This window comes from Salvia miltiorrhiza, chromosome 2 (assembly GCF_028751815.1).
Source record: "Salvia miltiorrhiza cultivar Shanhuang (shh) chromosome 2, IMPLAD_Smil_shh, whole genome shotgun sequence".
In the NCBI taxonomy this organism is placed as follows: domain Eukaryota; kingdom Viridiplantae; phylum Streptophyta; class Magnoliopsida; order Lamiales; family Lamiaceae; genus Salvia; species Salvia miltiorrhiza.
The window spans coordinates 24,128,769-24,142,457 of NC_080388.1; the positions used below are offsets into that span (position 1 = coordinate 24,128,769).

The 13,689-nt window shown below is 34.0% G+C and overlaps 1 protein-coding gene and 1 non-coding gene across 3 annotated transcripts; both read right to left on the minus strand.

Annotated features, from left to right (window-relative positions):
- Window positions 1-2,153: 2,153 nt before the first annotated feature.
- TRNAA-AGC (transfer RNA alanine (anticodon AGC)) lies at window positions 2,154-2,226 on the minus strand. Its single transcript has one exon. It is a non-coding gene; the product is annotated as a tRNA-Ala (tRNA).
- Window positions 2,227-6,895: 4,669 nt separating this feature from the next.
- LOC131007786 (21.7 kDa class VI heat shock protein) lies at window positions 6,896-8,466 on the minus strand. Of its 2 annotated transcripts, none has more exons than XM_057934702.1 (2): window positions 7,500-8,466; window positions 6,896-7,217 (listed from the first exon to the last, which is right to left on the minus strand). In XM_057934702.1, exons 1-2 carry the CDS (start codon window positions 7,774-7,776, stop codon window positions 6,973-6,975), a joined length of 522 nt encoding a protein of 173 aa, XP_057790685.1. In that variant the 5' UTR covers window positions 7,777-8,466; the 3' UTR covers window positions 6,896-6,972. The 2 variants fall into 2 exon arrangements, with proteins under 2 accessions (XP_057790685.1, XP_057790686.1); XM_057934703.1 differs by having other exon boundaries at window positions 6,896-7,193; window positions 7,500-8,271.
- Window positions 8,467-13,689: the final 5,223 nt, after the last annotated feature.

A 13,689-nucleotide genomic window follows, 5' to 3' on the forward strand; every position in this document is an offset into this window, starting at 1 on the left:
TCGTCCTCGCCGTCGCACGTGGCGGTGCAGCCCGTTCGGTAGTTGCAGCCGTTGAGGCGGCGTCCCTCGATGTAGCCCGTGGTGTCGCACCCGACGACGATGAACTTGTTTGCGGCTTTGCTGACGGCGCAGTTCCCCCAAATCTTGCGCAAGTTCGACTCCAGCGCATTTGTGGGCAATCTTGAGCTCTGTGGTTATGATGCTTCGACGCCGTGTGCTTCGTCCCCCTCTGAAGCTCCCCCAGCGGCGGTAGGGATGTAAACGAACCGAATCGAAACGAATATCATTGGATTCGATTCATACTCGTAAAAGTAATTGCATATTCGAATCGGTATTCGAATATCTTTCGAATCATATTTTACTATTCGTATTCGATTCGTATACTGATTCGCGAATACTCGAATCGAATGGAATATTCGTTCCATTTTTTACAAGTGTATGTTATACAATTTAAATCGAATATTTATTTTATTAAAAAATTCCTAATATTTAGTTTAATTCGAATATATCCAATTCACAATTTTAATAAACAAAAAATCTAAAATAATATTTCAAATAATATGGAGATCAGGCACATTACATTTACTTAAAAATTCAATAATATATGCTAAAAATAAATTCTTCTGTTTCAAAATTCAACTCCCAAATTATAATGCAAACCTAATATTCAAAAGTTTAGATAGCATAAGTAAGCATTTGAATAAAGAAAGCATCAATAAGAACTCTTATATAATACTTCAATAAATAGAAGTACGTCATTGCACTTCAATTAACTAGAATTATTTGAATAAATAAAGCAAGCATGCGAATGCTATCAATAGTGCTATTATTGTAATTCACTTTTATTTTAATAAATATTAGTATTTTTTATTTATTTTACTTTAAATCTATTTTATTATTTATCTTTTAGTGTATATATATATATATATATATATATATATATATATCGAATATTTTTGAATACCAAATCGAATATCGTGATTCTCAAATCGTATTCGATAACTAAACGAATCACAAAAAGTATTTGTATTCATATTTGAATCATAAATTTCGTATTCGAATATAAAAAATTCTAATCGAATACTGAATCGAACCAAAATTATTTGATTTATTTACATCCCTAAGCGGTGGCTCCATCTAAACGGTGAGCTTGGTGAAGAAGAAGGCGTGGGTCCCACCACCAATGAAAAAGAAGATAGTTAACGGTGTTAAATGGCCGTTATGTCGGTGGGGTTATTTGGAGGAAATTAAGTACATCGGGGGTTTAGTTGACCCGACCTCGACTATATGGTGCTAGACGTCATAAGGGCTTCTATGTTAGGGGCGTATTTGATACTTAATCCTAATAATAAAATAGGCGTTAAACAACCGTTTGGGGGAGGGTTTAATTGCACCGAATTTGGGATATCGGGGGCTTGATTGATCCAATGTCAAATATAGAAGGATAAACGCCATGGGGGTGTCAATGTTAGGGGTGTAATTGCTACTTAACCCTATTAAAATAAGACTAAAATATAAAAAATAATTTAAAATAAAAAATTACTAATATTTAACGATCAATTGTAAAAATTATTAAAAAATTAATATTAACGACCGAATTAACGATTGACTTTAAAATGTATTAAAAAATTGATATTAACGCCAGAATTTGTGGTAGTTAAAAAACTTTAAAAAATAGAAATAAAATAAAATAACACCAAAAACTAAAAATATTAACGACATAATTTTCGATCGTTAAAAAAGAAAAAGAATATTTATTTTGTAATAATAATAAAAAATATAATATTAACAACTGAAATTCAATAGTTAAAAAAAATAGTATTAATGACTGAATTTTCGGTTATTAAAATTTTTTATTAACGACTGGAATTTCAATTATTAAAATTTATTTTAGAAAAACATTGATCATGAAATGGTCGTATCATAAATCGATCGTCACAGCCACTAATTTAACGAATGAAAATTTCGATGTTATAAGCTTTTCTTTCTAGTGGTGAAGCCTGCTATTTGAGCCATGATTAAAAAATAAAAGAAAATGAAGAAAAAACTTATCCTTGTTGCTACTAGCTAGCATTTGTGAGAGCTTTTCAGTTGTTGTCCTCAGCTTCTAAACATCATAAGTAAACAACACTGAGTGAAAAGGAAAAACTTAATGGAGATGCGGGGTATCGATCCCCGTACCTCTCGCATGCTAAGCGAGCGCTCTACCATCTGAGCTACATCCCCTTCAACGATATTTCATCTATTACATTAATTTATAAAGGTTCGTATCATTATATATTTTTAGTTATAAAGCATTTACTTTTTATACCTCTAAATAAAATGATAATATAACAAAGTATAAATTTATCACTTAAAGTGAATATCATATTTTTATTTCTTTGTTAATACATAATTATCTAATCGGACATTAATTTTTAAAAATGCATTTTTCATTTTCCCACACTACCTCACCACAATTTTTTTTTATTAATTCTTTTTATATTTATTCATAAAGAAACCATTATGACTCTCATCTAATACTTTTTAAAAATTCGTGCCACTCGGCCAACGCATGTTTTTACGAGACGAATAGAGTAATATATTTATCCACTTTTTATAAGGTGGTATAAATTGTATCACTCACTTTAAATAAAAATTATACATTATCCAAGGGAAAATATATTACCCGACATTTTATATTATCTGTTGAAATTTTTTACTTCCTTCGGCTCACTAAAAATGACTTGTATTTCATTTTGAGCCGTCCCACTATAAGTGCATGTTTCTATAAATGCAAAAGTTTAACCCTTACGAAAGTGTAGGCTCTGCCACTTTTAACCAATTTATACATTCTCCTTAGTTCTCATCCCGAAAAGTTTTGGATCACTTATAGTGTGACAGAGGGAGAATTATATTAAAACATTACAAGGCCGTCTCAAAGGATGGGTGAGCATGGACGACCACTCAGGGTCCATAATTTTCGGGGCTCAAAATTTTTTATATCCTCTTGTAATTATTATGGGCCCAACTTTTTTTGTGTATACACTACTAGCAATTAAAAAAATTGGGGCCCAAAAAATTATAAGGTCTAATATCATTTTTTTAATGTGCATTAACTATGTCATGAAACAATTCGAAGGTCTAATGTCATTTTTTGAAAAGTATAGGAATGAAGGTTCAGATAAAAGTTTGACTATTGCTATAAGTCTTGCATCTAATATGAATATAGAGCAAATATTTTCAATAGAATGTCGTATTACTTGACAAAAATAATTTGATGAGGGAGAAAGTGTTGAAATTTCATTATCATCCGAATAGTCATTTAGAATTGAGTACTTTGCAGTTGTTGTGAAAATGACGATTGATTCTTTAAAATATAGATTTGAAGAAATGAAATCATTTGATCATATATTTGGTTTTTTGTGTGATTCGAATTCTCTAAAATCTTTAGTTAGTGAAAATTTAAGACATTGTTGTGTTAATTTGAAGTCTACTTTTACTCATGATAATCTGGTGTTTATTTATTGAATTAAAAATATTACAAATGATATTGTCAAATAAAATAATGTCAGCTCTTGAAATTCTTGAATTTGTGAAAATTGCAGATTGTTATCCAAATGTTGCAATAGCTTGTATGATCTTGTTGACTATGTCTGTTACCGTAACTGTAACTAAGAAGAGTTTTTCGAAGTTAAAATTGTTGAAGACTGATGAGGATGGAATTCGGGATCCTCATCCTTCTAAAGAAAGGCCCAAATAAGATACGTTAAGCCCACTTGAGACCCGAATATAAATCATACACAACTAAAATTAAACTATTATATTTTTATTATTTTGATATTGTCGCAGGTTCAAAAGTCACGTTGGACAGATCTGAAACAATTATAAAGCTAAAGAGCTAAGTATTATAATTCAGAGCTGCGTTAAACCTAAAGAAAGAGAAAGGCCGAATCAGAAGATGCAAGTCAGAGTTAAAGTAATATTGAAGATACAGATTAGATTAATGGGTTTGGGCCAAAGAACTTATAGTATTGGACTTTTGGGTTAAATAGGCCCAAGTGCTTTAAGTTTAATTTTACACTTATAAATAACACCTTTGGTTCATGAGTTAAGGGGCACTTTTCATATTTTTTCACCATGTAAAATGTAAGCTCTCAAAATATAGTGGAAAATACCGATAATCTTCCGTGGAAGTAGATCTTCATGATCGAACTACGTAAATCCTGTGTCTTTTATTGTTTTATCTTATTTCTGATGTTGAGATTAAAACTCAATTCAGCTCAAACATATTTCAGATCGTCGATGTCGCAAAAAAATTAAATGATTTAAAAATTTTGTGTATTAAAAGGGATATCTTAGAAATTCTTGAAACAAATGTTATAGTATGAGTTTAAAAAAATATACTATTATCTTGTGTTTTTACGATGGTGAATAGAGGGTTCATTTTTATCATTCTGCCCCAGATCCATTTTTCGTCAAAAACGGTCTGCAAACAAGGTATAAATATATTTAATTTGTTAGGGATGTCAATCGGGGAAATTCATCGGGTTTTGGATCAGCCCTATCGGGTTATCGAATTATTCATGTACAGGGTTAAACAAGTTGAAAATTTTCCGACTTTTAAATTTTCAATCTTAATCCTAAACGTTCGGGTTTCGGGCTAGCCCATCAGTTTAGTCTGACTCGAAAATTCATTAAAAAATTAACTAATATATATTCTTTTGATAATGTTATATTTGTAACAAATAAATACACGCATAAATTATTAACATAACATCGACTTACACAATAACTAATATGCAACTCATAAAAATATAAAGATGCACACTTTTTTGTTAAATGATTATAATTTCTAATTCTTATATTTAATTGTTTTATGTTAAGTACTGGATTAAAAACATAGAAAAGTGAAATGGTGCGTATAACTCTTTTATATTGAATTTCTAATATTGAATCAAAATATATTTCATAAACTTTTGAAAAAAATAATTTATTATACCAATTTTTAGAAGTAAAGTAATGGAGATGAAAATCAAATAATCAGAAAATTTTTATATAATCGGACGAACACGTTATTTTCGGATCAACACTATAGGGTTCGAGTTATTTTCGGGCCAACCCTATCGGGTGTCATGTTATTTGGATTATAACTTTATTAGATTGAAAAATTTAAGCTCTAACTGTCTTGGATTATCGATCTAATTGAATTAGTCAATTAGTCCACGAGTTTCGAGCTCAAATTGACATTCCTATTAATACTTATACTTGAATCCAAAATTTTGTATCCAGCAACATATTTGTAATTCTAAGTTTGATAAAAAAAATAAAAAAATAAAAGTTTGATAAGAAAAGACTAGCAGAGAATAAATTTGATGTAAAAAGTTAAGGTGTAAAGTAAATATTCAAAATGCGGAGTTACAAAGTGCGCGTTAAATATCATTTCTAAATTGAAACAATGGTGTCAAATGGCCATATTGAACATGCAAAGACAATATTTGGCCACTAATTCAAAAAACACAAATTATGGCCATTAATTAGGCAATATGCCTAATATACCCTTAAGTAAAAAAAAAATATTTTTTTATTTTTTTAATTCTCTGCACCCTATCTACCCCTTGACCCCACCCACCCCAAGCCAATTTTTTTTTTTTACTCCCCTGCCCCCAGACCCCCCGACCCCACCCACCACCCACCTCCAAGCCAATTTTTTTTTTTTTTACTTCCCTTGCCTTGTCTACCCCCAGACCCCCGACCTCACCCACCCCCAAGTCAAATTTTTTTTTTTTACTTCCCCTGCCTTGTCTACCCCCCCCCCAAGACCCCCGACCCCACCCCCCCACCACCACCCATCCCCAAGCCAATTTTTTTTACTCTTCCTAGATAAAAATAAATCAAATTTTACTTTTGTTATTTTATTTTATGGCACTATTAGTGCCATAAGTGCCAAAAAGTCCTTTTTAAACACTTTCCCTAGGGTTTAGATATTCCATTTAAGGTTTAGATTATCCATTTAGGTTTAGATGTTCCATTTAGGGTTTAGATTATCCATTTAGGGTTTAGATAATGCTGTTGTTTCTATATTTGTTCTGCATGTTTGGCACTTATGGCACTAATAGTGCCATAAGTGCTAAAAAGACTATTTTATTTATTTTATTTTGGATTTTCGTTGGCACTTATGGCACTATTAGTGCCATAAGTGCCATAAAATAAAATAACCAAAGTAAAATTTGATTTATTTTTATCTAGGAGGAGTAATTTTTTTTTTGGCTTGGGGGTGGGTGGGGGGGGGGGGGTCGGGGGTCTGGGGGTAGACAGGGCAGGGGGAGTAATTTTTTTTTTTTTTGGCTTGGGGGTGGGTGGGGTCGGGGTCTGAGGGGTAGACAGGGCAGGGGGAGTAAAAAAAATTGTTGGCACTTATGGCACTAATAGTGCCATAAGTGCCTAACCCGACCCGCGTGCCTGATCCTACCCGGCACGCGACCCGCGCTGCTGACCCTACCCAGTCTGCCCAATTAAGGTCAAAAACGTCCCAAAGCTATAAAAATGGGCAAAATTTATGTTTTTTCAATGAGTGGCCATAATTTGTGTTTTATGATTCATTTTGTCTATTTCAAAATTTTACTCTTCTAAATTTATAAACAAGTAATCAATTTCAATGAAGTGATATCATTAGATTGAAGGTCAAGTTATCCATCCTAAATCAAATTAGATAAACTAAATATTTAACAAATCACTTATTATTACTTATGCTTTAATCTTTATCACTCAAACTAATCAAATCAATCGTTAACTAATCTTACGGTACTGCTGGTACCACATCCCTTGACAACAATATTTTTCTCTTTCCTGATCAAAAAAAAAAAAAAAATCGTTGGCTAAAATTAAACGCCCCTAATATATAAAAAAACTCGAGTAAGAAAAAAAATGGGTCCCAGTTCATTTTCACACGTGGAGAATTTTCATGAATATAAAAGAGAGATCAGAAGTAAATTAATTTTCTTGTGGTGCATCGGAATTTGTAGGAAGTTTGGGGATTCTGATCTCCAAGAGAGAATCATTCTTGATATAAGCTTCAGATTTCCTCCAATCTGCATGCTCTGGCAATTCAATCCTCCTAACATACCCATGCTCCCACCATTGGCTGCTCTTCCAGTTCCTTTTCTTACTCTCTTTTTGTTGCCCACTTATCTCCATAATCTTCCCATTTTCCACTGAAACTTGAACACTGCTGTTACCTAATCAGACAATAATCTTGAGAATACACAATTACATAATAATAATAATATTCACAATAATTAAATCACAGATTTTCGATTAATTAGGTTTTGCCATTTGAAGCTTTGTGTTTATTTAATCATGAAAAACCCCAAAAATTAGGGCAAAAGTGATCAATCATCTTAGTGGATCCTCAGATAAAACAACTCTTAAGTCTTAAGCCTCTTAGGCGTGAAATTAGGGTAAAAAGTAATAACATGATGGTGAAAATTGCGAGGAAACAAGGTTTAAAGGAAACTGACCAGAGAGATCTGCTTTGAGAAGAAAATCAGTATCAGTTTGGCACCAATCGACGCTGCGGTGGGCGGAATTGGGCAGCACCTCATCCGATTGAAACTCCCAGAGAGGGAAGGCATCTGACGGATCGAAGAATTTCCCGAACAACAAAGGGCTGAAGACCGATCCCAATCTGTGCATCGGCTTGCTGGTTAGGGCTGCGAACACATCTTCTTTCAGAGGCTGGCACCATTTCTGCGGGGTTGCGTCGTCGAATTGGATCTCGATTTGCTTGCTACTCATCTAAGGCTGTGTGGGGATGGGGAAATGGTGAAACTTCAGCAGAGCGCGGATTGCTGTGAGTTTAGCAGAAAGGTGAGTTGCTATATAAAGCAGAGAATCAATTCTGTGGGAATCTGTGAAAGTGTGTGGAGATCGATATGGAATATTTTGCTTTCATGGAAGTCCATCTCCAGATTAAGGAAAAAAGTTTGCGAAAGTTGAAGAGTGATGGCCCATCATTAACGACTGTTCCATTCATTGATGGATGTCAGAAATTATAGGATAAATGTATTTTTAGATCCTTGATTCATTTTATTTTTATTTGCAGAAACTAAATTTATATACTATCACCGCGGAAAATAGTTTAGGGAAATTAGAATTAAAAAGTCGATAATACATAGTAGAAGCGAGAAGTAGTTAAAATTGAAAGAATCATTGAGAGAATATTGAACGTATGAAATAAAAATACATTTCTTTTCTTTTTAAATAGTTCCTGGAGAAGTAATTGGTGGGATCAACTTCAATTAAGAAGGTCAAAATTTGTGAGCAAATAGGAAAGGGCATCTTCTTATCCTTGCTGGCAGGCACAGAGAAGAATTATTCGAAACATAAAGCAAGCAAAAATGTGATGATAGTTTTGTGGAAAATAAAAAAGCAGTGAATCGAGAAAAAAGAAAAGATATATGGAATTGATATGGTTTGCAGTTGGCTTCTGCATATCCATTCACTCAAAAGGCTAAATTAATATCCGTAGTGCTATTTGGAATCCCAAGCAGTGCATTCCCTCCGGACGGAACCCATGAAATCGAAAATCGACCAACTTAAAATTATCGGATCGATCCGAATCGATTTTGGTATTGAAATTGAATCGAAATTGACCCTAGATTTCGAGATTTCGATCCAATTTTGGTGCAAACCAACTAGAGGGGGCATAATAAAAAAGAGGAGGTCTCCTCTCCTGTGATAAAAGAGGAGATTTTGTGATAAAAAAAAATACCTCTTTTTTTTTCTTATTTAAAAAAAAATACCTAATTTGCCTCATTTTGCACCAATTGGCGCCAAGCAAGCAAACATATACGCAAAAATTGAAAACATATATTCACAATTGAAAGAAAATGTATACACACAAATTGACAACGTTAACATATATTCACAAATTCGCAGCAAGCCAACAAATATATTCACAATTTCTCCTAATTTCCTAAATCTAACCTTGGTTGTATCGACGACAGGAGAAGAGCAGGATTAGGCTGATGCGACGCCAGGTGGTGCAAGGATCGAAGAAGAGTGGGGCGAGTCGCGAACGACGACTAGATGGCTGAGTCGCGGGCAACTTGCTACTGGACCTGGTGTTGCACTGCTGAAGGCAAATCGCGAGTGGACAGGGGGGACAGCTAGTCCACTGCCGACCGGAGAAGAGGGATCGCGACTGTCGACTAGACTGAACGAGAGAGGGTAAGAGTCGCGCTGTGACTATGGGTGAGTAAAAAATCCGAAACTAAATAATCGAACCGCTCCAAATCGAAATTTTAAAGAAACAATGGTGTCAAATGGCCACATTGAATATGCAAACACAATATTTGGCCACTAATTGAAAAAACACAAATTATGGCCATTAATTAGGCAATATGCCTAATATACCCCTAATTGGGTAGGGTCAGGAGCGCGGGTCGCGTGCCGGGTAGGATCAGACACGCAGGTTGGGTTAGGCACTTATGGCACTATTAGTGTCATAAGTGCCAACGAAATTTTTTTTTACTCCCCCTGCCCTGTCTACCCCCCCAGACCCCCGACCCCACCCACCCCTAAGCCAAAAGAAACTTTTTAAACACTTCCCCTAGGGTTTAGATATTCCATTTAGGATTTAGATTATCCATTTAGGGTTTAGATGATGCTGTTGTTTCTATATTTGTTCTGCATGTTTGGCACTTATGACACTAATAGTGCCATAAGTGCTAAAAAAACCATTTTACTTTATTTTATTTTGGATTTTCGTTGGCACTTACGGCACTATTATTGCCATAAAATAAAATAACAAAAGTAAAATTTGATTTATTTTTATCTAGGGGGAGTAAATTGTTTTTTGTTTTTGGCTTGGGGGTGGGTGGGGTCGGGGGTCTGGGGGGTAGACAGGGCAGGGGGAGTAAAAAAAAAATTTGTTGGCACTTATGGCACTAATAGTGCCATAAGTGCCTAACCCGACCCGCGTGCCTGATCCTACCTGGCACGCGACCCGCGCTCCTGACCCTACCCAGTCCACCCAATTAAGGGCAAAAACGTCCTAAAGCCATAAAAATAGCCAAAATTTATGTTTTTTCAATGAGTGGCCATAATTTGTGTTTTATGATCCATTTTGGCTATTCCAAAATTTTACTCAATTTTAAAATATGGTTTGATTTTTCTGATTTTTGGTTCGGTTAAATTTTTTTTCATAAAAATTCGATTTTTTGATTCGGTTCGATTTGAATTTTTTAAAATTGAATAAAATCAAAAATTGAATTATATTTATATTATATAGATATATATACATAATATTTTAATTATAATTTTATAATATCTAACTTATTGTCTAATCCTAATTATAATATTTTAATTATATGTTCTTGAAATGAATGATGGATAATGACAAAATATAGTAATATAATTTTGAGCAGTTTTTTTAATTTTATATAAAAAAATTGATTTTTCGATTTTTTCGGGTTAATCCAGTTTTTCGGTTTGGTTTGATTTTAATTTTAAAAATTTTGGTTAATTTGGTTTGGTTTATTCGATTAATTCGGATCGATTCGATGATTTTAAAAAAATCAAATATAAATTTGGTTTGGTTTGGTTTTAGCAAAAACCAAACCAATAGCTGAATGCAGACCCCTAACTGTCACCGTGTTTACCTTCGATTCTTCAAATTTCAAATGGAAACTTTAGTTTCTTTAGGGTTTGCAAAATAAAAAAAACTTAAACTATGAATAATATTAATAAAAGTATATATTTATTAAATATAGCGAGTCAGTTTGGTTTTTAGCGGATTTGCGTAGCTCGGAAACGAAATTGAACCGACAACATCTCAGTCCTCAATTTTGGAATCGCCCCAGACCGATTTCTATTACCGATTCGCCCCAAACTAACTGGTTCAATTCGGTTCGACGATTTTGGTTTTGTTCTGTTCACCCCTACCAATATATGGAATATATGAATTAAAGCTTTTATATTTGAAAAAAGGGAAAATGTGCAGATTGGCCCCCCTAAGTAGTAGCCCCTATAGGCTATAGCGTATAACCCCTCTTACTCACCGTGTGTGCAACTAAACCCTTGAACTCCGAGAAAATGGTGCAAATTCTCTCATCTGACCTAACGCCGTTAAGTGTCCGTTAACGTTTGGGTTTAATTGCACCCTCTACTTCAGGGGTGAATCTGCACCTTATTTTTTATTTTTTATTTTTTTATAAATTCAGCAACCCACCTCCGGCATCAACTTAACCACCCCCGTACTCATCGATTCTGACTTGCACCTTGTCAGCTCGCACGCGCCCAATCTCTTGGTTGTCGACTGTCCACCACTTACATGCAGCAACGCCACTAGCTTCTTCATCGCCCCGCACAACAGCATCTTCTCCAACACCTTAACCTGACTTATCTTATAATATTAATTGTGTATATATTTATCTATATAATATATATTTCAATTTTATTTATTTATTTTTGAATAATTATTAAAACTCTAGATAATAATTATGATTTTATTTTTGGTTAATTTAATATTTGTAAATTTATTTTAAAAGAGAAAAAAGAATGAATCCGGGTCAGGACTCAAGACCCTGTGAATCTAATGGATCTGGACATGAATCTCGTTTTTTTGGACCTAATGGATTTGAACCGGATCCTGACCTAAGTAAAAAAAATACGGATATGGATTTGGACCAAGCAGGATTCGATCCAAGTCCACATCTGGAGTTGGTGATGCTGCTGCATGTCGGCAGTAAGCAGTCGACGATCAAGAGATTGAGCGCGTGCAAGCTGACATGACTCACCAGAGCTGCCAAGACTTGCCGAGCAAGTTATCCAGTGCACTCTCCTATGCGCACACGCTGCCTTGATGTTTATCTTTTAGGCCCAGTTTTGCAAGGCCTTTTTGAGTGTCGCTAGGGTTGATGAAAGACAATCTATTTAAGGGCATAACTGCACACGCTCATAATCATCCCAGCCTCCGGCATTTACTCTTTAGCTTTCAATTCAAGTTAATTTCTTACCTTAGGCGTCAAACACTTTTCAGCTTTCTTGTTCTTAAGATTTACGAGTACTTTACAACTTTCTTATTTTCATAGTTTTTAAGATTTCCGAGCTTTGTTCTAAGATTAGGTTTCAATTATGTTTTGTTTTACTTTTCCGTTTAGAGTTGCATTCCGGTGACAGATTTACTTCTCGAGACGATTACGGTATTATTTTATTTACATTGATTCTTTTATTTTACATGCATTATGTTTCGCTTTCAATCATGCAAGTTCGTTTATGTCAATTAGATTATAAGCCTTTAATTTAAGTTATTTAAATTCCAGCCTCACATCGTTTAAATTCAACTAGCTTTTACTTTAATCGTTTAATTCTGTCTAGGGTTTAATAGTTTCTTTCTGCTTACGTTTCTGAGTTCCGCCTAGTTAATTCTTAAGTTTAATTTCAAGTTAAGTTTAATTTACAAGTGTTAGTTAATTTTACAGTTTTCAATCATACTTTACTGCTTTTGTCGTGATACAATTAGAAGCCCTTTAAGATCTTTCTTGAGAGACGATTAGGGTCAACTTACCATTGCTAGAGTGTCCTTGTTCTATTGCAAGTTAATCTAGAGGTGTTTAGGTTGAGTCACCTGATGTTTAGTATTAAAATGCATCTCATTATTTTTGAAATAAGTCAATATTTAAAAATTGAATTCACTTAACACATTCATTCATTGGACTATTTCTCTACGTTTAACCGCATTTGATGTAGAGACATTCACATTTGATGAGACTTCTGTTCACAACAAGTAAATTACAATTAAATAAGTGCAAATAGCGTCAAAATCTCTGAAATTTGGCGCGATCTTCATTTTTTCGCTGACCTAAAGATCTCGTTATAAAATCCATGACCGTTGCTCTGATTCTCATTTTTCCCTTAGTGACGTTTTCCGGCTATTAATTAGACGACGTGTCACCAACGTAGCACACTTATGCTGAGTAAATTAATTAGAAGCTAAACGGCGTCATTTTGCGTCTGAATTAAATAACCTAATAGTGTTAAAATACCTAAAGTTTCGCGCGATTCTCGTTTATTCCTTGACATTAACAATTCTCCGATGCCGGACCAAACATCCGTTTGGTTGGAAACGAGAACAAATCCGTCGAAAACTCTGCAACAATTTAGAGCAGCGATCAACACTATCTTATACGTGATAATACTCAAGTTTTCATGGTTTTTAATGTTCATGTGATGTCGATTTGATAGGAAATTGAGTGTTGGATAGTTGTTTTGTGCTTATATTGCTTTATCTTGTAAAATATGATACTTGCTCGAACTTTGGTGAATTTTACAAAAATATTGAGTCTGAATTTGGACAAGTGGTATTAATGAAAGTTATAGATCATCTCGATATAAGTTCGTGAGCGCAAACGGAACGTAAATCGAAGTTCGGATGAGAGAGATATGGCCAAAATAAGAAAGTCGCGCGCTGTAGTGAAAACTGTCTGACGGGAATTTGCGAATTTTCAGATTTTATATGTATTTTTCGAGTTATGTACTGTATTTATCCATGTGCCTATATATAGGTTCTTGACCTATTAGCATCTCTCTTTACTTCTCTTCACCTTTCTTCTTTATCTTTTTATATTTTTTAGTTTTAAACTTAGAATTTTATTGCTTTCATAGATTATATTTTTTTTCCTGCAAGATTGAAGATTTCAACATTCA